At 45.1% G+C, this 26,645-nt stretch overlaps 1 protein-coding gene across 6 annotated transcripts in view; it reads right to left on the bottom strand.

Annotated features, from left to right (window-relative positions):
- Positions 1 to 26,645, bottom strand: part of LOC140391931 (protein furry homolog) — a 790,380-nt gene that overhangs the window by 370,543 nt on the left and 393,192 nt on the right. For all 6 annotated transcript variants that reach the window (XM_072476991.1, XM_072476992.1, XM_072476988.1 and 3 more), the window contains 4 exons: positions 25,462 to 25,594; positions 8,128 to 8,235; positions 7,225 to 7,480; positions 2,349 to 2,504 (listed from right to left, as the gene is read on the bottom strand). In XM_072476991.1, coding sequence (XP_072333092.1) covers positions 2,349 to 2,504; positions 7,225 to 7,480; positions 8,128 to 8,235; positions 25,462 to 25,594 — 653 coding nt within the window. The remainder of the gene's footprint in view (positions 1 to 2,348; positions 2,505 to 7,224; positions 7,481 to 8,127; positions 8,236 to 25,461; positions 25,595 to 26,645) is intronic.

The raw sequence follows: 26,645 nt of genomic DNA, 5'->3' as shown, positions 1-26,645 counted from the left end.
CCTTCGCTTCACTTGGCCTTTCCTTTACCACTTTAACCAACCCCACTGTCTTATCCTGTTTTACCACATCAGCCTTCCCAGTGCTTTCCTTCAACCACCAACACTGTGACTTTACATGGCCTTGTTTATTACAGTTAAAACATTTGAAACTTTTCATTTCTTTTCCACTCTCCTGGATTTCTTTTTTAATCTGAGGTACACTCTCCTCATTATCTCCCATCAGATCACCTTTACCTCTGCCACTTGAGTATTTCTCATGTCCCCAGTTTCTATCCCTCACAGGCTGAAACTTATGTTGGAAACCAAGCTTTGATTATGAACTAATTCATAATCATCTGCCATTTCTGCTGCCAATCTCACAGTTTTAACCCTCTGCTCTTCCACATGAGTTCTCACTACATCAGGAATTGAACTTTTAAACTCCTCCAAAAGTACAATTTCTCTGAGATCTTCATACATTTGGTCTATTTTCAAAGCCCTTATTCAAATATCAAAATTACTCTGTTTGATCCTTTCAAACTCGAGGGGCGTCATTCTCCGCCGGCGGGAGTCTCCGTTTTGCCGGCGCCCGGGGGTTTCCCGACGGCGTGGGGCTGCCCCACAATGGGAAACCCCATTGACCGGCCGGTGTAACGGAGCATCCCGCCGGCGGGTCGGGGCAGAAATGTGGCGGGGCGGGATGGAGAATTTCGCTCCATGTATGTTTGAGCAAATTCTTTCCTTAAATTTCAAAACCTTTGTCTGTAGGCTTCAGGCATTAATTCATATGCACCTAAGATTGATTTTTTCACCTCCTCATACGTCCCAGATAACTCCTCCGGTAGTGATACAAACACTTCACTAGCTCTACCTACCAGCTTTGTTTGAATCAGTAATACCCACATGTCCTGTGGCCATTTCATTTGTTTAGCCACCTTCTCAAATGAAATGAAAAAGGCTTCTACCTCCTTCTCGTCAAACCTTGGCAATGCTTGGACATATTGAAATAGATTCCCACCAAGCCTACGACTTTGACACTCTTTCTCACGATCCTCATTCCTATCATCCAACTGTACGTTTCCCTTTACGTCTGCCAATTTTAACTGACTCTCATGTTTCATGGCCATTTTCTAAAGTTCAAACTCTCTCTCTTTATCTTTTTCCCTGATCTGTATCTCCCTTTCTCATTCTTTTTGTTCTGCTAGGGCTATTCTTTCTTTTCTCCTATCTTCTCTCCTTTTCTTTTTCCTCTCTCTCTCTTTTTCCTCTCGCTCTTTCTTTTTCCTCTCGCTCTCTTTCTTTTTCCTCTTTATCTCTTTCGTATTCAAGTTGTTTTAATTCTTTCTCATGTTCCATTTGTTTAAGTTGTAACTGAATTTTTGCCATTTCCAATGAGCCAAACTGTATCTCAGGCAACTTTAAATGCTTAGCCACTGCCATAATTACCTCATCTTTTCGCATTTTGTCAGGTAATGTTAACTGCAATGTTTTAGCCAAATCCAACAGTCTGCTTTTAGTCTCTGTCCGTAAGGTACTGCGTGTGACCGTCTCCACCCCAAAAACTTCAGAGCCTCTGAAAGAGCCATTGTCGACAACTACTTAAACTGAAATGCCATACCTGAAAAGCAACCACAATATGCTCACTCCTCACTGTCTTTCAGTTCACTAAGCCAATCCAATAGATAGACTTTTATCCCCCTTGAGCCCCCAATCTATTAAGGGCCAGGGTTTAGAGAACCCCAAAGTGTATCATGGAGTTCATCTGACCCACAACTTTGAATAGATTGTGGTATGGGGAGCACACGGCCCACTTTTACAGCAGAAATGGAAAAGTATTTTTTGAAAGCAAAACAATGTTTATTCTATGAACTCAAGTTAACCTTTTTAAAACATACAGTGAACATGTTAGCAACCATCAATTCAAATGCAACCCCCAAAGAATACAACACTAAGTAATCCTTAATAACTTCCCAAACATCAGAAGAAACACCTTTTAACAGAAACACATCAGGTTTACATTCACTACTGAAAACAGTTATAATTCTGAATTCACCAAATGATTAAGAGATAGACTTTTATGGCAAAGAGATCAACAGTACACCTGCTCTGTCTGGCTTCAGCTCCAACACTGAAAACAAAACTAAAACACACCCTGCAGCAAACAGCCTAAAATGAAAGTAAAAAGCTGACAGACAGCCCAGCTCCACCCACATTGACATCACTGCAGTAGTAAACACCAATTTCTTAAAGGTACTCTCACTACAGATATTTATATACACACCCATTTATAAACACCCATTTCTTAAAGGTACTCTCACATGACAATATGTATAATTTTTTGTAACTATAGAGGGAGAAAGTGTCCATACCTCTGATTGTCCTAAAGCTGAAAACAAAGCACGGACTTCCCTCAGGATAGAAACTGCCAACTTTCGTGTTGCAATCTGACAACTACAAAGTAAAACAAGTGCAAATCCTTCCACAGCATGTAGTACATTTGAATGTGAATTCCTTTCCTGTTGAAGCTAATGGTAATAATTAGATAGTAATTCAAAATTGTGGAACTATTTCAGAATAAAAATATTCTAGTTATACATTCAAATTATTTTACATTATGCTTGGAACATGTCATTTTTTTCTAAAATTACATTTACGTTTAAAATATATTAAAGAATCATGGATCCAGAGGTTGATTACATTATTTGATAACTGAAATGATCTTACAACTTTGAAATTACTTCATGTTATCCATTATTAGTTTTAACTTGGAAGCATTGTGAACAACGAGGAGCATAGTGGCAGACTGCAAGAGAACAAAGGAAGGCTGATGGAATGGGTGAACATGTAGCAGACAAAACCTAATGTAGAGAGGTGTGAAGGGATACATTTGTTTCGGAAGAATGGGGACAGGCTATATAAATAAAAGGAGACAATCCTAAAGGGGAAACAGGAGAAGCTGAGGAACCTAGGGTACATAAGCACAAAGTGTTGAAGGTAGCAGAGCAGATTGAGGAATTTTAGAAGGCATTTAGCGTCCTCGCCTTAACAAACTGAGGCACTGAAAAAATAAGTAAGACATTTATATCATGCTTTTCACGACTATGGAGACTTCAAAGGGCTTCAGAGCCAATAAAGTACTTTTTGAAGTTTGCTTCAGGAAACGCAGCCAATATGCACCTAACAATCTCCCGCAAACAGCAATGTGATAATGACCAGATAATAATTTTTTTCTGATGGGGGCAGGGGCAGGAGTGGGGGGGCTGCCATTCCGTAAGGCAGGGACTCACTTTAGATACCTGGGGGTGCAGGTTGCCCGAGATTGGGGGGGGGGGGAGCTCCATAGGTACAACATTTCTAGTTTGGTGGGGTGAAAGCTGATCTCCCTCTGTCATTGGCAGGTCGGGACCCCTAAAAGGGGTCATGAAAAGTCATTGGCAAATAGGGTTAAAGAAAATCCCAAGGCTTTTTACACGTACATAAAAAGCAAGAGGGTAGCCAGGGAAAGGGTTGGCCCACTGAAGGATAGGCAAGGGAATCTATGTGTGGAGCCAGAGGAAATGGGTGAGGTACTAACTGAATACTTTGCATCAGTATTCACCAAAGAGAAGAAATTGGTAGATGTTGAGTCTGGAGAAGGGTGTGTAGATAGTCTGGGTCACATTGAGATCCAAAAAGACGAGGTGTTGGGTGTCTTAAAAAATATTAAGGCAGATAAGTCCCCAGGGCCTGATGGGATCTACCCCAGAATACTGAAGGAGGCTGGAGAGGAAATTGCTGAGGCCTTGACAGAAATCTTTGGATCCTCACGGTCTTCAGGTGATGTCCCGGAGGACTGGAGAATAGCCAATGTTGTTCCTCTGTTTAAGAAGGGTAGCAAGGATAATCCAGGGAACTACATGCCGGTGAGCCTTACGTCAGTGGTAGGGAAATTACTGGAGAAAATTCTTCGAGACAGGATCTACTCCCATTTGGAAGCAAATGGACGTATTAGTGAGAGGCAGCATGGTTTTGTGAAGGGGAGGTCGTGTCTCACTAACTTGATAGAGTTTTTCGAGGTTACTAAGATGATTGCTGCAGGTAGGGCAGTGGATGTTGTCTATATGGACTTCAGTAAGGCCTTTGACAAGGTCCCTCATGGTAGGCTAGTACAAAAGGTGAAGTCACACGGAAGCAGGGGTGAGCTGGCAAGGTGGATACAGAACTGGCTAGGTCATAGAAGGCAGAGAGTAGCAATGGAAGGATGCTTTTCTAATTGGAGGGCTGTGACCAGTGGTGTTCCACAGGGATCAGTGCTGGGACCTTTGCTGTTTGTAGTATATATAAATGATTTGGAGGAAAATGTAACTGGTCTGATTAGTAAGTTTGCAGATGACAAAGGTTGGTGGAATTGCGGATAGCGATGAGGACTGTCAGAGGATACAGCAGGATTTAGATTGTTTGGAGACTTGGGCGGAGAGATGGCAGATGGAGTTTAATCCGGACAAATGTGAGGTAATGCATTTTGGAAGGTCTAATGCAGGTAGGGAATATACAGTGAATGGTAGAACCCTCAAGAGTATTGAAAGTCAAAGAGATCTAGGAGTACAGGTCCACAGGTCACTGAAAGGGGCAACACAGGTGGAGAAGGTAGTCAAGAAGGCATACGGCATGCTTGCCTTCATTGGCCGGGGCATTGAGTATAAGAATTGGCAAGTTATGTTGCAGCTGTATAGAACCTTAGTTAGGCCACACTTGGAGTGTAGTGTTCAATTCTGGTCGCCACACTACCAGAAGGATGTGGAGGCTTTAGAGAGGGTGCAGAAGAGATTTACCAGAATGTTGCCTGGTATAGAGGGCATTAGCTATGAGGAGCGGTTGAATAAACTTAGTTTGTTCTCACTGGAATGACGGAGGTTGAGGGGCGACCAGATAGAGGTCTACAAAATTATGAGGGGCATAGACAGAGTGGATAGTCAGAGGCTTTTCCCCAGGGTAGAGGGGTCAATTACTAGGGGGCATAGGTTTAAGGTGAGAGGGGCAAGGTTTAGAGTAGATGTACGAGGCAAGTTTTTTACGCAGAGGGTAGTGGGTGCCTGGAACTCACTACCGGAGGAGGTGGGGAAGCAGGGACGATAGTGACATTTAAGGGGCATCTTGACAAATACATGAATAGGATGGGAATAGAGGGATACGGACCCAGGAAGTGTAGAAGATTGTAGTTTAGTCGGGCAGCATGGTCGGCACGGGCTTGGAGGGCCGAAGGGCCTGTTCCAGTGCTGTACATTTCTTTGTTCTTTGTTCAATGTTTCATGGAGCGAGGTAAGGATCTGGAATGCACTGCCTGAGAGTGTGGTAGAGGCAAATTGATTTTCAAAAGGGAACAGGATTATTACATGGAGAAAATATTTTCAGAACGATGAGGGAAAGGGGAGCCGGGGGATGGGATTAGCCGAGTTGCTCTCCCAAAGAGCCAGCTAGAATACAATGCATGAGCAGTTTGGCCTCCTTCTCATTGTGCTGTAACCATGCCATGACTCTAGGGGTATATTTAAGCTGATTATTTTCTCGTTTCCCACTCCAGCATGTTTGAGCAGTGTACTGCTGCTCTGCACTAAATGGAACTAAATTTAGCCGAGAACAATGACGTAGTTTGCCTAAATAGCAATCTCTGGCCTTCTGCCAGGCACACAAATGCCACACTAAATGGGCGTATGCATCAGATCTGGGAGGGGAATTTGAATTCTGCTACAAGTTTTAGAATGCTACTGTCTGCCAATTTTGGGGCCTATTGGCTATTGTGTAAATTTAGGTGGCCTACAACCAGAGCATTCTTGCTTGGTGGTATTTTTTAAATGTCCTGATCAGCTCAAAGGTATGAAGTTGCTGACAGGACTTGCTCAGATCCTCTAACCTGAGCACAACCTGTAAGGTGCAGTTTCAGTGGTGTACCACTGAGTGGGCTCTTTCTCCTCAGACACGGGAAAATGATATAATACATTTTGACATATAGCAACAGTTTGATTTGGAGAGCACCTTTAATGCAAAAAATGTGTCCAGATAATTCACAGAGATGCATAGAAAAATATTGTCATTGAGCCAAAGGATGGGGTATCAGGAACAGTGGCGTGAGTAGATAGCCCGAGTCAGGAGGTTTCCCAATTCGGCACACCTACCTCGGGAAAAAGTGCCTCAAGTGACAGGATCTTTATTCTGCCGGGTGGGGGCCTGATGGGAGTCATGCTTGCAATTCTTGGGTGCAGATTGTTCCAAGGTGGGTTGTTTAAAAGACCCACCTAAGTTCCCTGGGATAAAAACCAAAAATTCTGGAAAGACTCAGCGGGTCTGGCAAAATCTGCGGACAAGAAATGGCACGGTAGCACAGTGGGTAGCACTATTGCTTCACAGTGCCAGCGTTCCAGGTTCGATTCCCGCTTGGGTCACTGTCTGTGAAGAGTCTGCATGTTCTCCTTGTGTCTGCGTGGGTTTTCTCTGGGTGCTCCTCCCAGAAGTCCCGTAAGACGTGCTGTTAGGCGAATTGGACATTCTGAATTCTCCCTCAATGTATCCGAACAGGTGCCAGAATGTGGCGACATGGGGATTTTCACAGTAACTTCATTGCAGTGTTAATGTAAGCCTAATAATAAGAGTTAATGTTTCAAGTCCCTACAGACCACATCCCTACAGGGGTAAGCAGTATCTGCGTTGTTGTATTTGCTGGAGTCCTTTGACGGTCCACCTGATTTACATCTGCTAGAAGCATTGCTAAGTAAATTGGCGTGAAAACCAGCGTAAGTATAGGGAATTCTGCCCCAGTTTTGTGTTTTGCAGGTCCCAAGGAATCGTCAGCAATTTCTGAAGCATTGAAAGTTCCTGGTTCCAACATAAATTGATTCCCCGGAATCCCTGATGCCATTGCAATCCACAGTAGTAGCAAATGTCTCAGTGTTTGCGGCTACTGGGGTCAGGAAATGTGGGCTACTAAATATTATTTTGTTCAAGTAAAACGTTCCCATAGAATTTAAGATAGAACGACTGATTAAGCCATACTTTAGCTTGCCAATTTATGTTTACCTTATCATAGCTCTATAGCCTCACAAAGTTGAAATATTGATCAATTTGGTTTTACTAGTACAATGGAAGCATTTTTTAATAACTAATACATCAAAAAGAAAAAAAGCAAACCATATTAAATACATGAATCACATGCCATCATTGTTATTTCAAGGAAAGAAAAGCCTTTTAGCCAGCAGATAAATTAAAACATACCTCTGACGTCCTTAATTTAGTTTGGTCTTGGCCTTTGCTTTGAGTCTGTATTGCAAGCTTCCACTGGGTGAGTAAATGTACCAACAGTTTTAGAGAGCTATCAAGAAGGTTCTGTTGAGTATCATTCACCTCGCGAAGTAAAAAGTTAGTGAAACCAAACAAGACATCTTCCCTCCAGTCAGCAAAATCAACAAGAAGGCTCTGAAGAGAGTTTTGTGCAATGTGGCGAAGTTCATCATCCATGTGGATGGTTAGCCTAAATTGAAGATGAAAAATGTTAAAAGTTATGAAAATATGTCATCTTTCCCACATTGGAGGAGAACATTCTACTCAGCATATTGACAGAATGTTAAGTGTAAGTTAAACTTTCATATCGATTTTAATACACATCTGGGAATATACAACTTTAGCTTGTGCACTTTCTGGAAGTTATATATTCATTGTGGTGTGTAAGCACAGACAAGTGATCAATTGGAAAACACCAATAGTAATGTTATTGGATGTAACAAATGCATGATAAGCCAAGCTATGCTGCAACAAAAAACAAAGAGAGTGTAGGAGAGTGTAAGTTGACAACAAATAGTGTAAGGTCATGCCAAGGTGTCCCCGATAGTCTGAAGTAGGAACAGATAACAAGGGAGGCATTGTGCATGCCGTGAATGTGGAGTTTTAATGATTCCTATATAGATAATTTCAACAGACAGCAGTACACATTCCTTGCAAGTAAGTCAGTGCAAGGTCATGCCAAGATGTCCACTATAGTCTGAAGTAGGAAGATTAGTATTGAGCACAGGGTACAGATAACATGGGAGACATTGTGCGTGCCATGAATGTGGGGCTTTAATGATCCTTATATAGATAATTTTAACTGATAGTAATACATATACCTTGCAATGCACATACCTTGCAAGTAAGTCAATCAATTCCAGTTTTGACATTCCATCAGGTAGTATTCGTGGAATGGCAGCTACACTGGTCCTAAAAAGGTCAATTTTTGGTTTCCTCTCACCCCTGGATCAATGTAGAGAACAGTCAGTTGATAAGTTAAGATAATATTGTATTTTTTGTATTTATCTGACTAACCATTTAGAAAAACTTATCCATTTCTACACAACCTTAAAGCAGGAATTTCACTCAAATACAGCAATTTAAACAGCTGTAAGAAATCATGCCCCATTAATTAAACAGTGTGTGGCTAGAATAATAAACAAAGCATAGGCACTGCGCATGCTGGACCCGAAACAAAAGTCAAAAAATTGTGGAAATGCTCAGCAGGTGGGGCAGCACTTGTGCAGAGAAATTCATAGTAATGGGCAGAAGTTGTTTATCTGTCAGCGGGTTTTGCCATGGCTCCTTAACTCAGTCATGGCATTAGCGTCCTGCTTACGGGCTTCCAGATCAATCACGAGAGGGAGCAGGATGAAGTGCCAAACCGGTCAACGGAAGGATCTGTAGTTGAGGGAAGCACGGAATAGTTGAAAAGTACATTTATTAATGTGGCTTCAGCAACCGCAGAAATGGAAAGGAGATCTGGGAAGGTTGGCCCCCAGGTATTGGACCTGAAGGTCTTACAATGAGACCTGAGGGACTGAAATGAGGGGATGTTTGCCAAGGGTGGGCGGTCAAAGCAGCCTCTCCAACCAAGCAGGCATGGATGGATGCGGTCGAGGAAGGCAACAGCAGATGTGGCCCCACCAGCCCGATGAAAGTATACCAAAAGGGTGCTGGACCTCATGAGGGCTTGTAACATGAATGACTCTTGGGTGCCAAGCCTCATACTCTTGACTTCCCTGGCATTTTCCTGTATATCACTTAAGAACAATACATCTTGCAGCTGTACTCATTTTTCTCCTTGCAGGCATCTCACATCAGGAGTCAACATTCAAACTCACCATCATATATTGCCCTTTTTCATCCAGTCCTCACTGCCACCCTCCACAAATACTGTCCATCACTCATATCTACACAATCCATTTCTAACACTCATAACTCTCTGCTTTCTCTCCTGACAGAATATAGTTAACAACCTCAGGGAGATGGGTACCTTGTTGGTCAATGATAATGCATGTTCACCGGGTCTACTGGGAAGGAGACTGGAGTGATATCATGGCTGTGTAATTCACCAACTGACCACCAGGAATCTCATCAGCATATAAGTGAATGTTAGAGTCAGGTGACTTCAGACTGACTAGGGAGCTGCAAGAGAGAGGTTGCTTGTGCATGGTCATATTGTTATTCATCTGTTGTTTTGTATTTATTTGGCCCACAGTAATGTTAATAAATCGTTTATAGCTTTAGCTACAAGTGTTCTTGTAATATAAATCAGACCGCCTGTCAAGAACATTACAGAGGTCTTGTTCCAAGAGGCTGCAGATGTCAACAATGTTTGACTGTAAAAGCCTGAGCTTCCTGTGGCATTGCTCCTCACAAATTTCTGGGGAACTGATCCTCTGCCTATGTAATCTATGTCTCGGGGGTGGGGGGAGAGAGGGGCGGAGGGCCTTGCCACCTTCCAACTGGGTGTTTGTGTCTGCTGTACCGTAGTGCAGTATGTGGTTAAGGAGAAGGCAGCTAGTGCTACTACTGATATTGCTTCTACAGCTATTGAATGTGCTGGTGCTGCTGGTTCCTGATCAGGGACACAAAGTACAAATGCATAAACTGTTCCCATGCCACAATGAAGGCTGGCTGCAGGAAGTGCAAATCAAAGTAAGTGAAGTCTATGAAGTTGGAAATTACCTGTTGAACAGTGCAAGCACACCCTTAGAAGTGCTGCAGGTATGAGACTCTTATCCAGGCATGGCTGCAGCAATTCACTTTCACTGTTCATCAGTTTCACTGAAGAAGCACTTGATTATCCTGGTGACTTCCACAGAGCTCAGGAAAGCTGTGTACTGGTTGTTGAAGCCAGAACATGGGGTTAAATCTTCAGTTTATTGCCACTTTGGGCATTTCAATTACTTACCTGCCATCTCCACAGGGATCCCTACGTGCCTGCAGTCTTTCAAGGGGGGAGGTGTTAGGAAATGCTTCACCCAGAATCCATACCAACAAATATTGGAACACTCTGGTTAGGTAATTCATATAGGGGGTGATTTTCTGACTGTGTTGCACCTGGTGTAAATCCTGCTATGGCAGGAAAATTCTGGAAGATGCAGATGTAAAACAGTTTGCGATGATCCCAGGCCCTCCCAGCAGACCTAATCAGGTTCATGCCCAGCAAGGATGTGAACCTTATTACTATTAATTTAAATATACATTCATATTCAAATTTGGTGTACCGCCAAATATTCTGGTAATGCTATGTTCCCACCCGCTGGCGTGACGTGGCACCGGCATGAATTATTACAGGTCTCCACAGAGACCAGACGTGATGACCAAACCGGGAGGCACGGAGGCCATTGTAGCCCATGGAGCACCGGGGACAGGACACTGCCCCCGGCACCCTGGCAGTTGCCAACCTGGCACTGCCAGGTCAGCACTGCCAAGGGGGGAGGGGGAGGCATATATGGTGATCCACTGGGACGGTCTCGATGCCGGCGACCTATGTTTGGGCTGGGGGTGGGGTTTTAATTTCACTCTGAGTTTGCCGATCTCTGTGAAGCCAAGCTTGCCGGCGTGTTGAAGTCCTCGCCCCTCGCAATGATGGCTCAAAATCAATGAGCAAAGTGTGGGAAGATCTTGTCGGGAAACCTACCTGTTTCTCTGGGGAGAAACACACTAGTTTTCTGACTGAAACTGACAATTTGCCACTTTTGGGGAAAATTCTGCCCATAGTTTAGGTATTTCATATTTGTATTTTTGTGTGTTGGGCATAAGATTCGGCTTTAAGTTTTAGCTTTAAGTTTAAGCTTAATTTATATTTCTGCATTTGTGTGAAGGAGACTTTCAGTTTCACTTTCACTTTAAAAGATGCCTGCATTTTAATGAGGTTTTACAACTTTCAAAGTTGAAAAAATATACCATTGCCTAGCAAAAAGGGGCCCACAGAGACAGCAAAAGCAGTTTTAGTTCAGAAGTAAGCAGCATTCCATAGAATGAGCTGGAGCAGGCATGTAGGAAGACCACAGACAGCAGATCCCAAACTGAAGAACAGAAAGGTCCCAAAACCAAGAAGAGGGATAAAAGGAAGTTCTAAGTGAACATTCCAGTCACAGGAAAAGAACAGGAATCTGGAAGGTCCTGTTAAGTGAACTTACGAATGAGAGGCAAAGGCTCCAAGTTAAAAGACAGGGCTGCAGAATGTGGAATATGGGGGGAATTGATGAGAAATTTGGAGAAGTTGTTTTGGGTGGCATCTGCCATTTGGTTTCAGAGTGTAGTGTGTCTGACCACAGTTCACCTTTTGGTTTACATGGACTGTATATTTACTTTCTGTGAACATTTAGAGTATAAGTTAGATTTTGTGACTTGTATTATCCGTACAAATCTATATATATCTGTAAAGGCATAGTTGTGAGTAGGAGTAACGTATTATAGTTAATCTACTTCAACAAATGTTTTATTGATTTGTTAATAGTACATCTGTTCACGTTTCTAAACAAACAAAAAAATGTTAGGATCTATCAAGCTGGGTTCAACTCTCTGGGAACATGAGCTGGGATTATAACACTCTTTAACTCATGAATAAAATAAATCAATTCTAAAGATGTTAAAAAAAACTATTGAAATTAAAAGTGAAACAGAAATGGTTTTTGTGGGAGTTGCTTTCCCAAACGGCTTATCTTGCTCCTCTCTAGGTCGGCTAGAGTGGCAACCACGTTGTGGATTCTCTTCTATTGATAACAATAATCATAGATAACTTTCGAAAATGTGTCACATAGCAGGTGGGTTTAGCAATAATATTTAATACATTAAATATAGCAAGATTTATAAGAATTAAAATAAATTGATTTATGGGATGGGGTGTCACTGGCCAGGCCAGCATTTATTGTCAATCTCTGATTGCCCTTGAAGATGGTGGTGAGATGCTTTCTTGAAATACTGCTGTCCCTGCGGGGTCGGTACACCTATTACAGTGCTGTTAGGGAGCGAGTTTCAGAATTTTGATCCAGTGACAGTGAAGGAACTGTGATTTATTTCCAAGTCAGGGTGGTGAGTGATTTGGAGGGGTATTTCCAGTTGGTGGTATTCCGATGAGTCTGCTGCCCATGTCATTCTGTAAATCATTGCTTTAGAAGACTACTTGCCTTCAAACAACCGCGCAACCTCAAACGAACCATTGTTTGCAGCAAACTACCCAGTCTTCAGAACAGTGACCACGACACCACACAACCCTGTCATGGCAATCTCTGCAAGACGTGCCAGATCATCGACATGGATACCACTATTACACGTGAGAACACCACCCACCAGGTATGCGGTACATACTCGTGCGACTCGGCCAATGTTGTCTACCTCATACGCTGCAGGAAAGGATGTCCCGAAGCGTGGTACATTGGCGAGACCATGCAGACGCTGCGACAACGAATGAACGGACATCGCGCAACAATCACCAGGCAGGACTGTTCCCTTCCAGTCGGGGAACACTTCAGCAGTCAAGGGCATTCATCCTCTGATCTCCGGGTAAGCGTTCTCCAAGGCGGCCTTCAGGACCCGCGACAACGCAGAATCGCCGAGCAGAAACTTATAGCCAAGTTCCGCACACATGAGTGCGGCCTCAACCGGGACCTGGGATTCATGTCGCATTACATTCATCCCCCACCATCTGGCCTGCGAAATCCTACCAACTGTCCTGGCTTGGTACAATTCACACCTCTTTAACCTGGGGTTACCCCATCTCTGGATCTGTAAAGATTTAATCACCTGCTAATGCTCGCATTCCAAGCATTGTTTGGCATCTTTGAATTTGTCTATATATGTGTTTCTGGAACAGACCTCTTCATTCACCGGAGGAAGGAGCAGCGCTCCGAAAGCTAGTGACATCGAAACAAACCTGTTGGACTTTAACCTGGTGTTGTAAGACTTCGTACTGTGCTCACCCCAGTCCAACGCCGGCATCTCCACATCTTAAGAAGATCCTGCCTAAGGAGCATTGGTGAGTTCCTGCAGTGCATCTTGTAGGTAGTACACACTGCTGTCATTGTTGTGGAAGGGGTAGCAATCAAGTAGGCTGCTTTGTCCTGGATGCTGTCAAGCTTCTCGAACGTTGTTGGAGTTGCACTATTCCATGCAAGTGGAGAGTATTTCATCACACTCCTAACATGTGCCTTGTAGATGGTGAATTGTGTAAGGGCCGTTCTTGTGATTCCCTTATTTTCCATTTCTCTTACTTTGTGGTTATCATTTTTGATCCATGGGTGTTTAATGGACATATACATAAACGATTTGGAGGAAAATATAGCTGGTCTGATCAGTAAGTTCGCGGATGACACCAAGGTTTGTGGAGTGGCAGATAGTTTTGAGGATTGTCAGTGGACACAGCAGGACTTGATAGGTTGGAGACTTGGCGAGAGAAATGGCAAACGGAGTTTAATCCAGACAAATGTGAGGCAATGCATTTTGATAGGTCTAACACAGAGAGGTAATATACCGTAAATGGCAAAACTCTCAGAAATATAAAGTCAGAGAGATCTGTGCGTGCAGGTCCACAGAAGTTTGAAAGTGGCAACACAAGTGGACACGGTAGTCAAGAAAGCATATGGAATGCTTACCTTCATTGGACAGGGCATCAAGTATAAAAACTGGCAAGTCATGCTACAGTTGTATAGATACTTGGTAAGGGTGCAAGGAACTTGGGATATTGCGCACAATTCTGGTTGCCACACTACCAGAAGGATGTGAAGGCTTTGGAGAGGGTGCAAAGGAGGTTTACCAGAATGTTGCCTGGTCTGGAGGGTAGTCGCTATGCGGAGAGGCTGAATAGATTCGGACTGTTTTCAGTAGAAGTCCGGAGGTTGAGGGGTGACCTGATAGAGGTCTACAAGATTATGAGGGGCATGGGTAGAGTGGATTGGCAGACACGCTCTCCAGGGTGTAGGGATCAGTCACCAGGGGGCATAGGGTTAAGGTCCGTGGGGAAAAGTTTAGAGGAGATGTGCCAGGCAGGTTTTGTTTTGCACAGAGGATGGTGAGTGCCTGGAACGCATTGCCAGGCGAGGTTGTGGAAGCAGATACATTAACAGCATTCAAAAGACAGCTTGACAAATACATGGATATGATGGGTATAGAGGGATATGGCACAAGGAAGTGCTGAGGGTTTTGGCCAAGGTTGGTATCATGACCGGTACAGGCTTGGAGGGCTGAAAGGCCTGTTACTGTGCTGTAATGTTCTTTGTATATACCCTTTAAGCCGAGCAGAGGAAGTAAGGAACTCAAAAGATGCAATATAGTACACCGTGTCGGAACAGCAGAACTCAGGCTTTTTGGCACCCGAGTGAGGAATTCATTGGTTGGTGGCCAATGAATTGGAAAAAGGCTGCATTCTGCCTGGCAACAGGCAGTGATTGGGTCCTACCCGATAGGAATGGTTTTCAGAGGACACAAGAAGTGTCAGTCGGATCCTGGATGCTGAGAGTAGTTCTGAGTTTCTCTTTCTCCCTCCCTCTCCAGAAATATTGCCACCTGCTGGTTTCTGAACCTGCAGAGAACCTGAATGAATCTACAGTGAAAACCATTCCATGCTGAAAGCAAATCGTCGAACGGAAAGCTTAAATTGAAGAACGGTGTACTGGAAGATAACCATTTGAAACAAAGACTCTTATCCTTTTACTTTCATTATTTTCACACACCCTCTTTCCCCTCTGTGTTTGTCTGTCTTGTGTGTGTGTGTGTGTGTGTGTGTGTGTATGTTAACCACTTTTATCAGCTGTATATTTAATTATAGTGTTTGTTATTAATAAAAATTAATTGTGTTTAATTTTGTGTTCAAATTTACAAGCCTGGTGACTAGTTTTTAGAGCAACCAAAGACCACAGACTACAGGGGCGAAATTCTCCGGAAACGGCGCGATGTCCGCCGACTGGCGCCCAAAACGGCGCAAATCAGACGGGCATCGTGCCGCCCCAAAGGTGCGGAATGCTCCGCATCTTTGGGGGCCGAGCCCCAACATTGAGGGGCTAGGTCAGCGCCGGACAAATTTCCGCCCCGCTGGCTGGCGGAAAAGGCCTTTGGTGCCCCACCAGCTGGCGCGGAAATGACATCTCCGGGCGGCGCATGCGCGGGAGCGTCAGCGGCCACTGACGGCATCCCCGCGCATGCGCAATGGAGGGAGTCTCTTCCGCCTCCGCCATGGTGGAGACCGTGGTGGAGGCGGAAGGGAAAGAGTGCCCCCACGGCACAGGCCCGCCGGCGGATCGGTGGGCCCCGACCGCGGGCCAGGCCACCGTGGGGGCACCCTCCGGGGCCAGATCGCCCCGCGCCCCCCCCCAGGACCCCGGAGCCCACCCGCACCGCCTTGTCCTGCCGGTAAGGTAGGTGGTTTAATTTACGCCGGCGGGACAGGCATTTTAGCGGCGGGACTTCGGCCCATCCAGGCCGGAGAATCGAGCGGGGGGGCCCGCCAGCCGGCGCGATACCCACCCCCGCCGAATCTCCAGTGCCGGAGACTTCGGCAACCGGCGGGGGCGGGATTCACACCAGCCCCCGGCGATTCTCCGACCCGGTGAGGGGTCAGAGAATCTCGCCCCTGGTATTTTCTAAGAATTAGTTGTTAATTTCAATTGTATTGCGACTCTGGGTCAAGTGTGGCTAAAATTGACCGCTCACTAGCCCAAGGGGTCATAACAATAGGCTTTGGGGAGTCAGAAGGTAAGTTACTTGCCGCAGGATTCCCAGCCTCTGACGTATTCTCATTGCCACCATATTTATATGCCTAGTCCAGTTCAGTTTCTGCTCAATGGTAACCCCAAGATGTTGCTAGTGGGGGATTCAGCAACGGTAATCCCATTGAATGTCACGGGCTAATGGTTAGATTTGCTCCTGTTGCAGATGGTCATTGCCTCGTACTTGTGTGGCGCGAATGGCTCCAGAAATATTTCTGAATGTACATATAAATATATATTTTCAACAGATTAATGAACAGCCATTGCGAATATTTGTTTAATTTTCAAAAAAAACAATGGGAGCTTAACGAATATCTAACTAGAGGACACCTCAGAGTGAGGATGAAGAATTGGCTGGTAAATCAGTTTAGGCTGCACTGGTATAGTTCGTGACAAAGATTACAACACAACATTAAGAGGCCTGTGATAAAGTTGCTGTTAATTGTTTTGACTGAGAATGTGTGGCTTTGGGTTTAAAGAGGAGAGAGTAAAGTTGTCATCTTTGCAGGGTCACATTATTGTTCAAATGAGACATCCTCCACTTACATTGAAACCCAATTTACAAATAAGGTGAATCACAGAGGATAGAGTCTCTAGCCATCTCTGTTGAATGATGCAATGGAATTACCCAAAGGATTTTAACACTTTTCCTAATGTGGTTTTCCCTCCCAAGACAAAATATGGTAATAGACAATATCGACACACAGTAATTATATGTAAAATACGTCTCTAGAGACAAATAAGATAAGGATTTAGCTGCTATTTGTTAGAAATGTTAGAGTTCGAAGGTGACCATGAAATGAGTGGTCACACATAAGGTGGCTCCTGCCTGGGGATTTGATTTTTGGCCCTTTTTTCCCACTTAACCCGTGCTGTGCAGGTGAAAAAGTGATATAGTTGAAGAGTTTAAAGGCCTCCTCCAGTGTGGGATGTCTAAAGGTTACCATACGAGTGTGTCGAGTAAAGGGCCCTCATCGGACTCAGAAGTACGCAAGACACAGGAGGGGAAAACATGGCGGATGAATATGTGTCGTTGTTGCTCGCTCAGTGGATGATTGAGAGGTTGGTGGAGTTTTTGATAGAAGAGTTTAGAAGGCAGGCAGTCATGAATGATCTGGCAAAAGTGAAGGAGCCAATTCGAGTGGCTCTGGAAAGGGTGGAAAGCGGTTGGAGGCGCAGAACACGCGATCCAGAAGGTGGAGGAGATGATCTCGTATTATAATGCTTTCATAGAATTCCTAGAGTGCAGAAGAAGGCCATTCAGCCCATTGATTCTGCACCGACTCTCTGAAAGAGTACCGTACCTTGGCCCACTCACCCACTCCAGCCCGTAACTCCATAACCCCACCTAATCTGCACATCTTTGGACTGTTGGAGGAAATCGGAGCACCCGGAGGAAACCCACGCAGACGCAGAGAGAACGTGCAAACTCCACACACTGTCACCCAAGGCCGGAAATGAACCCGGGTCCTGGCGCTGTGAGGCAGCAGTGTTAACCACTGCGCCACTGATCGGATGGCCTCCTTGGAGGCAGAAGTGACGATGTTGGCGGAGGGATAAAAAACAATAAAGGTCAAGATCGACGACCTAGAGAATCACTCCAGAAGACAAAATTTGTGGATCGTCAGACGGCTGGAGGGCATAGAAAGTGCAAAGGCCACAGTGTATGTGGCAAAGATATTCGGACAGTTGTTGGGGGAGGGGCTCTTTGCGCACCCTCCCAAAGTGGACTGAGCCCAACAGTCTTTGAAATAGAAGCCCAGATCTGGGGAAATGCCACGGGCGCTCATAGTCCAACATCAAAGGTACTTAGGCAAAGAAAAGATCCTGCGATGGACGAAAGAAATGTGACCGTGCAGATGGAATTTGGGAGTGGACTTAACGAAAAGGGAAGCGGGGTTTAATAAGGCCAGGTAGGCTCTTGAGAAGAGCAAAGTGAAATTTGGAGTGGTGTACCCGGCTCACCTTTGGGTCACGTGTGGGGACAGAGACCATTATTTTGACATGCAGAAGGAGGCAAACAACTTTGTCAAGGAACATTGACTGGGGGGGTATCTGACTGTAATGGGTGGTTTCACCTGGATGGTGAAGTTTTGGATTTGTGTTTTTTTTTCCTCTCTTGGTTTTCCCATTGTATTTTTCATGTTTCTGTTCCATCTGCAATCCTATATTTGGGGTTTGGGCTTTTTGAAGCATTGTTGGGAATGTTTGGAAATGTTGGGGACTATTGAGTGGGTGAGTGGATAGATTAGTATGATGTATGGTATGATGTATAGGGAACCTTTGAGTATATAACTTGTGGTTCTCCCCAGGTGGGGGTCACCCTGCTCGCAAAGATGCTAGTTAACGGGAGTGAAGTGAGGGAGACAGCTGTGGCTGGTTATCTGGCGGTTGAGGGGGGGGGCTGTTTTCTTTGTTTGTTGGGTAATGAGACTAGGGTGGTTGGGTTTTCTTTGTTTGGGACGGGAAAGTGAGGGGTTGGCGGGAGAGGGATGGACAGTTGGCTTGGTGTTTCGGGGAGGGGTTTCAGGGCTGCAGACGGTGAAGGTTTCCTTGTTGAGCTACTGGGTGGAGGAGGGTGGCGGTGGGCCTGGCAAGACAGGGCCCTGTTGGACTTCCTTGCAGATAGGGTATGGCTGCTCAGGGTGGGGAGGGATGGGGGGCCCAACGGTCCCCGACCAGACTGGTCACATGGGATGTAAGGGGGGGTGAAACGGGCAGGTTAAAAGATTTTGGGTGTTTGTCCATTTAAAAAGCTTGTAGGCAGATGTGGCTTTCTTGCAGGAGACATATTTGAGTGTACAGATTCAAATGAGTTTGAGGAGAGGGTGAGTGAGACAGTTGTTCCATTCAAGCTTTGACGCAAAGACGAGGGGAACGGTGGAGCTCATTAATAAGAGAGTGGCCTTTTTGGTGGGTAACATAGTGCTGGACTCGGAGGGGAGGTAGGTGATGGTGAATTAAAGGTTGGAGGCGGTTCATGTGGTCTTGGTGATCTGTACGCGCCAAATTGGGGGGAATACGGATTTTATCAAGAGGGTGTTGTCGGCCATCCCGGATTTGGACTCACATCAGTTGATCATGGGGTGGGGTGGGTGATTTAATTGCGCGTTTGTTCCCAGACTAGACAACCCTTGCCCAAAATCCCTTCAGACATCAGGGGTGGCGAAGAGGCTAGTAGTGCTTATGGAGCGTATTGAAGGAGCGGAACCGTAGAGATTTAGATACTCAAGGGAGAAGGAGTTCTCCTTCTTTTCACATGTGCATGACGTCTTTGCAGTGGGTAAGATGATGCTCCCTGGGGTGGTGGGGACGGAGTATTAGGCGATTGTTATATTTGACCACGCTCCGCACTATGTGGAATTGTGTTTGGAGAAGAGCTGCGCTCAGCAACCCCTGTGGAGGTTGGATACAATGTTGCTTGCAGATAGGTGGGCATGTGAGAGGATAGCCTCTGCTATTGGGACATAACGTGGAGTTTAATAAGAACGAGGAGGTCTCACGTTCCGCATTCTGGGAGGAGTTAAAGGCAGTTATTAGGGGTGAGCTGATCTTAATTAAAGCTCACAGGGACAAGTCGGGTAGGGTGGAGAGGCTAAGGTTGACAGAGGCTATTCTGGCAGTGGACTGGCAATACTCTTGTTACCCCAAAGGAAGAGTTGTGGTGGAGAGGAAGAATCTCCAGATGGAGTTCAAGTTGATATTGACGGGGAAAGCAGCTGGCCAACATTCGTCGTGCAAGAGGGGTGTTTTATGAGCAAGGTGAGAAGGTCAGCCGGTTATTGGCTCACCAGTTTTGACGGTAGGCGGCCTCTCGGGAGATAGTTCAGGTAAAGGAATCGGGGGAAGGAGTGGTCTCTGATTCAGAAAGGGTCAACGGGGCATTCGAGACCTTTTATCGGGGGTTGTACAGGTCAGAGCCTCCAGAGGGAGGCTCGGCTATGGTACAGTTCTTGGATGGATTGGACTTCCTAATGGTGGAGAGGGAAAGAGTGCAGGAGCTGGAGGCTCTGTTCGGGCTGGAGGAAGTAATGAAGTGCATTTGTTCCATGCAGTCTGGGAAGGAACCAGGCCAGACTGATACCCAGTGGAATTTTACAAAAGATTTGCGACAGAACTAGGACCGCATCTACTTGACATGTTCAACGATTCACTGTCCCAGGGGGTACTGCTGGCCATACTGGCACAGGTTTCCATCTCCTTAACCCTGAAGAAGGATAAAGATCCTGACGAGTATAGGACATATTGGCCTATATCTCTGTTGAATGTTGATGTAAAGTTGTTGGCGACAGTGCTGGCAACTCGCTTTGAGAATCAGACAGGGTTTGTTATGGGCCGACAATTTTTGACCAACATAAGGAGACACCTGAATGCTGTAATGTCACCCTCGTCAGATGCCAAGCCAAAGGCAATAATCTCTATGGACGCAGCGAAAGCGTTCAACTCAGTGTAATGGAAGTATCTTTTGAGATACTGAGGCAGTTCGGGCTTGTACCTAGGTTTATTTCATGGATTAGACCGTTGTACTTTTGGGGTACAAGGCAGGGATGTCCACTTTCCCCATTACTTTTTGCATTGACAATTGAGCTGTTGGTAATTGCACTGGGGTCATCGACTGAGTGGAAGGGTATAGAGGGAAGGTATGGAGCATCGGATGTTCCTTTATGCGGATAACGTACTGTTGCATGTCACGGACCTCCTCTCTAATGTGGGAAAGGTTATGGAGGTATTAAGTAAAAAGGTTCCTTTTCGGGTTATAAACTCAATGTCGGCAAGAATGAGGTGTTTCCGGTGAACCCTCTGGGAAGGGTGCGGAACTGGAGAAAGTGCCGCTTTGGCTGACCAGATCTAGTATTAGAAACTTGGGAATATGGGTGGCTCATGATTGGGCTTTGCTGCACAAGCTGAATCTGGCCAGTCTGATAGAAGGGGTGAAGGTGGAATTGTAAAGGTGGGATGCCCTTCCTTTATCATGGAGGGAATGGTAAAAATGCTATCCTTTCGAAGTTCCTTTTTGTATTCTTTGGTATAATTATCAAACTGATCTCAACCTTTGAATGGTCGGGTAAGACCCATCGGGTCCAGAGTGCGTTTCTACAGAGAGATCGGCAATAGGGAGGTTGCTTTACCTAATTTGATTAATTGCTACTGGGGACCGAATATTGAGAAAGTACGGAGATGGGTCGTGAACGAGAGGTCAGTTTAGGGTGGATGGAGGAGGCTTCTTGTATAGGGTTATGTTTGACAGCACTGGTGACGGCTCCTCTTCCGTTCTCGCTGGCCAAGTACTCTACGAGCCCAGTGGTAATACTGTAAGAAACTAGAGAGTCGTGAACACAACCCAGTCCATTATGCGAACCCGCCTCCCATCCATTGATTCTGTCTACACTTGCCGCTGCCTTGGGAAAGACCCCTCTCGCCCAGGTTCTTCTCTCGCCCAACCTCTTCCACGGGCAGGAGGTACAAAAGTCTGAGAACACGCACTAACAGGTTCAAAAAGAGCTTCTTCCTGCTGTTACCAGACTCCTGAATAACCCTCTTATGGACTGAACCGATCTCTTCACACATCTTCTCTACAGAGTAGTACTACACTCCGTATGCTCTCCCGATGCCTGTGCCTATGTATTTACATTGCATATTTATGTATGTCCTATGTTTTCTCATGTATGTTCTCGTAACAGCCTCCCCGAACAGGCGCCGGAATGTGGCGACTAGGGGCTTTTCACAGTAACTTCGTTTGAAGCCTACTTGTGACAATAAGTGATTTTCATTTCATTTCATTTCATCTGTCTGGATCAATACTTTTCACTGTACCTCGGTACACGTGACAATAAATCAAATCCAATAATAGCTTCTCTGAGAATATGGAACCAGTTTAGGCAACATTTTAAGCTGGAGTCAATGTTGTTTAGGATGCCGATATGTAGGAACCATAGATTTATTCCGGTGGGAATGGACTCGTCTTACAGGGTCTGGGAACGGGAGGGGGAAAGAGAGGTTTAGGGATCTATTTGTGGAGGGTAGTTTTGTGTGGCTGGAAGAACGCATGGAGAAGTTCCAGCTTCCGGAACGGAATGGGTTCACAGATGCAGAACTTTGTTCAGAAGGAGCTTTATATGTTTCTTCGGTTGCCGTACCCTTATCTGATGGATAAGTTAGTGTCTTTATGTGAGATAGGGGAAGGGAAGATCTCTGATATCTATGGGCAGTTGATGGAGAGGGAGACGGCTTCGCTGGAGGAGAAAAAGAGAAAGTGGGAGGAAGGGTTGGGTTGCGCATTTGAGGTGATGTGGAGTGAAGCCTTACAGAGGGCGAGACTGAGCCTGATTCAGTTTAAAGTGGTGTACAGAGCGCACGTGACTAGGACACACGAGTGGGTTCTTTCCAGGGGTGAAGGATAGATGTGAATGTTGTTCAAGAGGGCCGGTGAGCAACTTGCACATGTTTTGGTCCTGCCCTATATTGGGGAAGTTCTGGGCTTCCTTCTCTGAGATTATGTTAGAGATTTTGGGGGTAACGGTGGTGCAGTGCCTGAGGGTGGTGATCTTTGGGGTATCGGATGAGCAGGAGCTGCAGGAGGGGAAGAACCTGACGTCTTGGCCTTTGCCCCTCTGACAGCCCGGAGGAGGATTCTGCTTGGTGGCAGGCATCAGAGCCACCTAAGGCAACGGCTTGGTTGGGGTACCTGTCAAGAGTTTTTGCACCTAGAAAAAAAATCAAGTACTCCATTAGGGGGTCGGAGGAGGGGTTCTATTCGAGGTGGAGGCTGTTTATGTCCTTTTTTAAGAATTGGTAGTCGTCAGTGTCAAGTGAGAGTACCTTTAAGAAATGGGTGTTAAAGAAATGTACCTTGAAGAAATGGGCATTTATCAGTGATGTCAGAGAGTGGGTGGAGCTGAGCTGTCTGTCAGCTTTTTACTTTTGTTTTAGGCTGTTTGCTGCAGGGTGTGTTTTAGTTTCGTTTTCAGAGCTGGATAGCTGCAGTCACAGCCAGAAGGAGTATTAGTCTCTCTTTCTGTAATCTAAAGAATGTAAATCGATCCTTTGGTGATTTAAAACTAATAACTGCTCTTAGTAGTGTCTTTAACCTGATGTGCTTCTGTTAAAGGTTTTGTTTTAAAGTCTTATGGATGTTAAAAGGAAAGCTTAAAGGATGACTTAGTTTTGTAGTCTTTGAGGGTTGTATTTGAATTAATGGTTGCTAAGATGTTCACTGTATGTTTTAAAAAGGTTAACTTGAATTCGTAGAATAAACATTGTTTTGCTTTAAAAAATACTTTTCCATTTCTGCTGTACCACACCTGTAGAGTGGGCTGTGTGCTCCCCATACCACAATCTATTAAAAGTTGTGGGTCAGGTGAACTCCATGATACACTTTGGGGTTCTCTAAACCCTGGCCCATAACATCAGCAAGTGGGAGGGGAGGGGTAAAAAAGTGTGTGTGGGGGGGGGGAAATCGGGCATTTGAATAAAAGGACATATGGGATAGGTTGGTGGGGATAATTTTTCAGTGTCTGTTGTGTAAAATGCCAAATATCTTGAACAAAAATATTTAAAAAAAAAAAGATATTGTTAACAGAAGAATTGTTTGTAAAATCTCAAATGCTTTGTGCTGGGACAGTCAATGACAGTAAGCTGTGGTCTATCGCCACTTCCCTTTAATTTTCACTCAAAATGTCAACACCATGTAATTTTCCATTCCAATCATTAGTGCATTCCTTATGGGGCGGCATGTTACATACATAGATACACAGAAGAAAGGAGCAGGAGGAGACCTTTTGGCCCTTCGAGCCTGCTCCGCCATTCATCACTATCATGGCTGATCATCCAACTCAATAGCCTAATCCTGCTTTCTCCCAATGGCCTCTGATCCCATTCTCTCCAAGTGCTATATCTAGCCGCATCTTGAATATATTCAATGTTTTAGCATCAACTACTTCCTGTGGCAATGAATTCCACAGGCTCACCACTCTTTCGGTAAAGAAATGTCTCCTTATCTCTGTCTGAAATGGTTTACCCTGAATCCTCAGACTGTGACCCCTGGTTCTGGACACACCTATCATTGGTAACATCTTCACTGCATCTACCCTGTCTAGTCCCATTAGAATTTTATAAGTCTCTATGGGATCCCCCCTCATTCTTCTGAACTCAGTGAGAACAATTCCAACCTAGTCAATCTCTCCTCATATGATAGTCCCACCATCCCTGGAATCAGTCTGGTAAACCTTCGCTGTACTCCCTCGAGAGCAAAAACATCCTTCTTCAGAGAGGAGACCAAAGCTGCACACAATACTCCAGGTGTGGCCTCACCAAGGCCCTGTATTATTGCAGCAACACATCCCTGCTTCTATACTCGAAACCTCTCGCAATAAAGGCCAACATACCATTAGCCTTCTTTACCGCCTGCTGCGCCTGCATGCTTATCTTCAGCGACTGGTGCACAAGGACGCCCAGGTCCCACTGCACACTCTCCTCTCCCAATTTACAAACATTCAAGCAGTAATCTGAAGGCAAAGTGAATAACCTCACACTTATCCGAACTATGCTGCACCTGCCATTGATCTGCCCACTCGCCCAACCTGACCAGATCATGATGTAGGATCCCTGCATCCTCGTCACAGTTCACCCTCCCACCCAACTTGGTATCATCTGAAAATTTTGAGATGTTACATTTTGTTCCCTCATCCAAATCATTTATATTGTGAATAGCTGGGGTCCCAGCACCGATCCCTGTGGTACCCCACTAGTTACTGCTTGCCAATTTGAAAAGGACCCATTAATTCCTACTCTTTGTTTCCTCTCTGTCAACCAGTATTCTATCCACCTCAATACATTTCCCCCAATCCCATGCGCTTTAATTTTGCACAATAATCACTTACGCGGGACTTTGTCAAACGCCTTCTGAAAGTCCAAATATGCCACATCGACTGGCTCTCCCTTGTCAACTGTACTGGTTACATCTTCAAAGAATTCTAACAGATTTGTCAAGCATGATTTTCCCTTCATAAATCCAAGGTGACTGACTGATCCTGCCACAGCTTTCTAAATGTTCCGCTATGAAGTCCTCGATAATGGATGTTGGCGCAGTGGTTAGTACTGCTGCCTCATGCAGCCGAGGACCCAGGTTCGATCCAGGCCCCGGGTCACTGTCCATGTGGAGTTTTTATACATTCTCCCTGTATCTGTGTGGGTCTCGCCCCCATAACCCAAAGATGTGCAGAGTAGGTGGATTGGCCACAATAAATTGCCCCTTAATTGTAAGAAAAGAATTGGGTACTAGTGCACTCCTTGCAAATGTTCAAATCTGCATCTTGAACTACTCAAATAACTTGACCACAAAAATTTATTGCTATTAGCATGTGATTATTCTAAATGATCTTTCCACCAGTTTTGAACCATTTGGAACTGATGTACACCTGTACATAAAATCAGCTTCACCCTTTGACTATTAACTCAAAACGGAATTCTTGCTTACGTGATCATGTCTTCCGGCTCTTTGTTCAATATCTGTGTATTGGTCAACATCATACAACGTCCAACCTCTTTGTCGAGGTGCCTTAAGATGCTATCTAGGGCTTTTCTTAGTTGTGGATAGTACAGAGATATTCCTGTTGAGTTGAGGGTAAAATATACCTTTAGAATACATTTGACAGACTTCATTAACCTGAAGCATTGACCCTGAATGTCCTTGCTACCTGCAGCACCTATACCATTAAGGCACTGCTAGAAAATGTTATTTTACTGCAATTAAGTTTTAATGCACTATAAAAATAAATTCAAAGCGGTCGCTGGAATTGCGAACAATCTGGTTCAGCCAGTGGCGAAGGATGGTGATGGAATTGGTGCTGATGTGACACTGTTCAGCAGTCTTAGTGTAACATCTGTGTAACCTTCCTTCAAACAGCATGAGTAACATTCATGGCTGTCATGCTAGTTCACAGGTTAAGGAATCTGTCTTACACCTCTTCCAGGACAGCTTGCTTCCACCGGGACCTGAAAAAAAACGAATGTTTTTTTTTCCATTTTTCTTTCATTTTCCTCCAATAGTGGGAAGACTGATGTTATTGTTTGGTGCCATATCCAAACTCTTTTCCTGAAATACCAACTCCATCCTTTTCCTTGGCAACTGTCTGACAATAAACCAGAACGTTTGACCCACTCACACAGTCAAGCCAGGAAAATGACAGCCCAGAGAGCTGCTCCTTACTTCTTGGAGGGAGACCTGAACAGGCTTCTGGCCACCGCAGAGGAAAGGTGGGGCACCATATACCACAGAGTGGGTAGGAGACCCCAAAGCCATGTAACTAATTCTGCCTGGAATGCGGTGGCAGCTGCAGTTAAAAAAAATTGGCAGCCCCATAGTCCGATTCACGAGGGAATCCCTCACAATCCCCGCCATGCCTAAATTGGCGTGGTAAGGGATTGTGAATCGCTTCTAGATTTGCGATCCATCTCTGGTGGGAGAGCATAGTTTCCCAACGGAGAATCCTGGCCATGGGTGAAATCTCGACTCCACACATTCATCATAGTTTCTATCTTGTTGTGTAGCAATGCCACCTGGTGAGGCTTCAACACAGAACTACTTGCATTCCAAACTGCGGGAACAACATGCAATATCCATAGACTCCTTACAGTGCAGAAGGAGACCATTTGGCCCGT

This window comes from Scyliorhinus torazame, chromosome 15 (genome assembly GCF_047496885.1).
Source record: "Scyliorhinus torazame isolate Kashiwa2021f chromosome 15, sScyTor2.1, whole genome shotgun sequence".
In the NCBI taxonomy this organism is placed as follows: Eukaryota; Metazoa; Chordata; class Chondrichthyes; order Carcharhiniformes; family Scyliorhinidae; genus Scyliorhinus; species Scyliorhinus torazame.
Note: the sequence above shows the minus strand (reverse complement) of the source record. Positions and strands in the feature narration are given on the sequence as shown.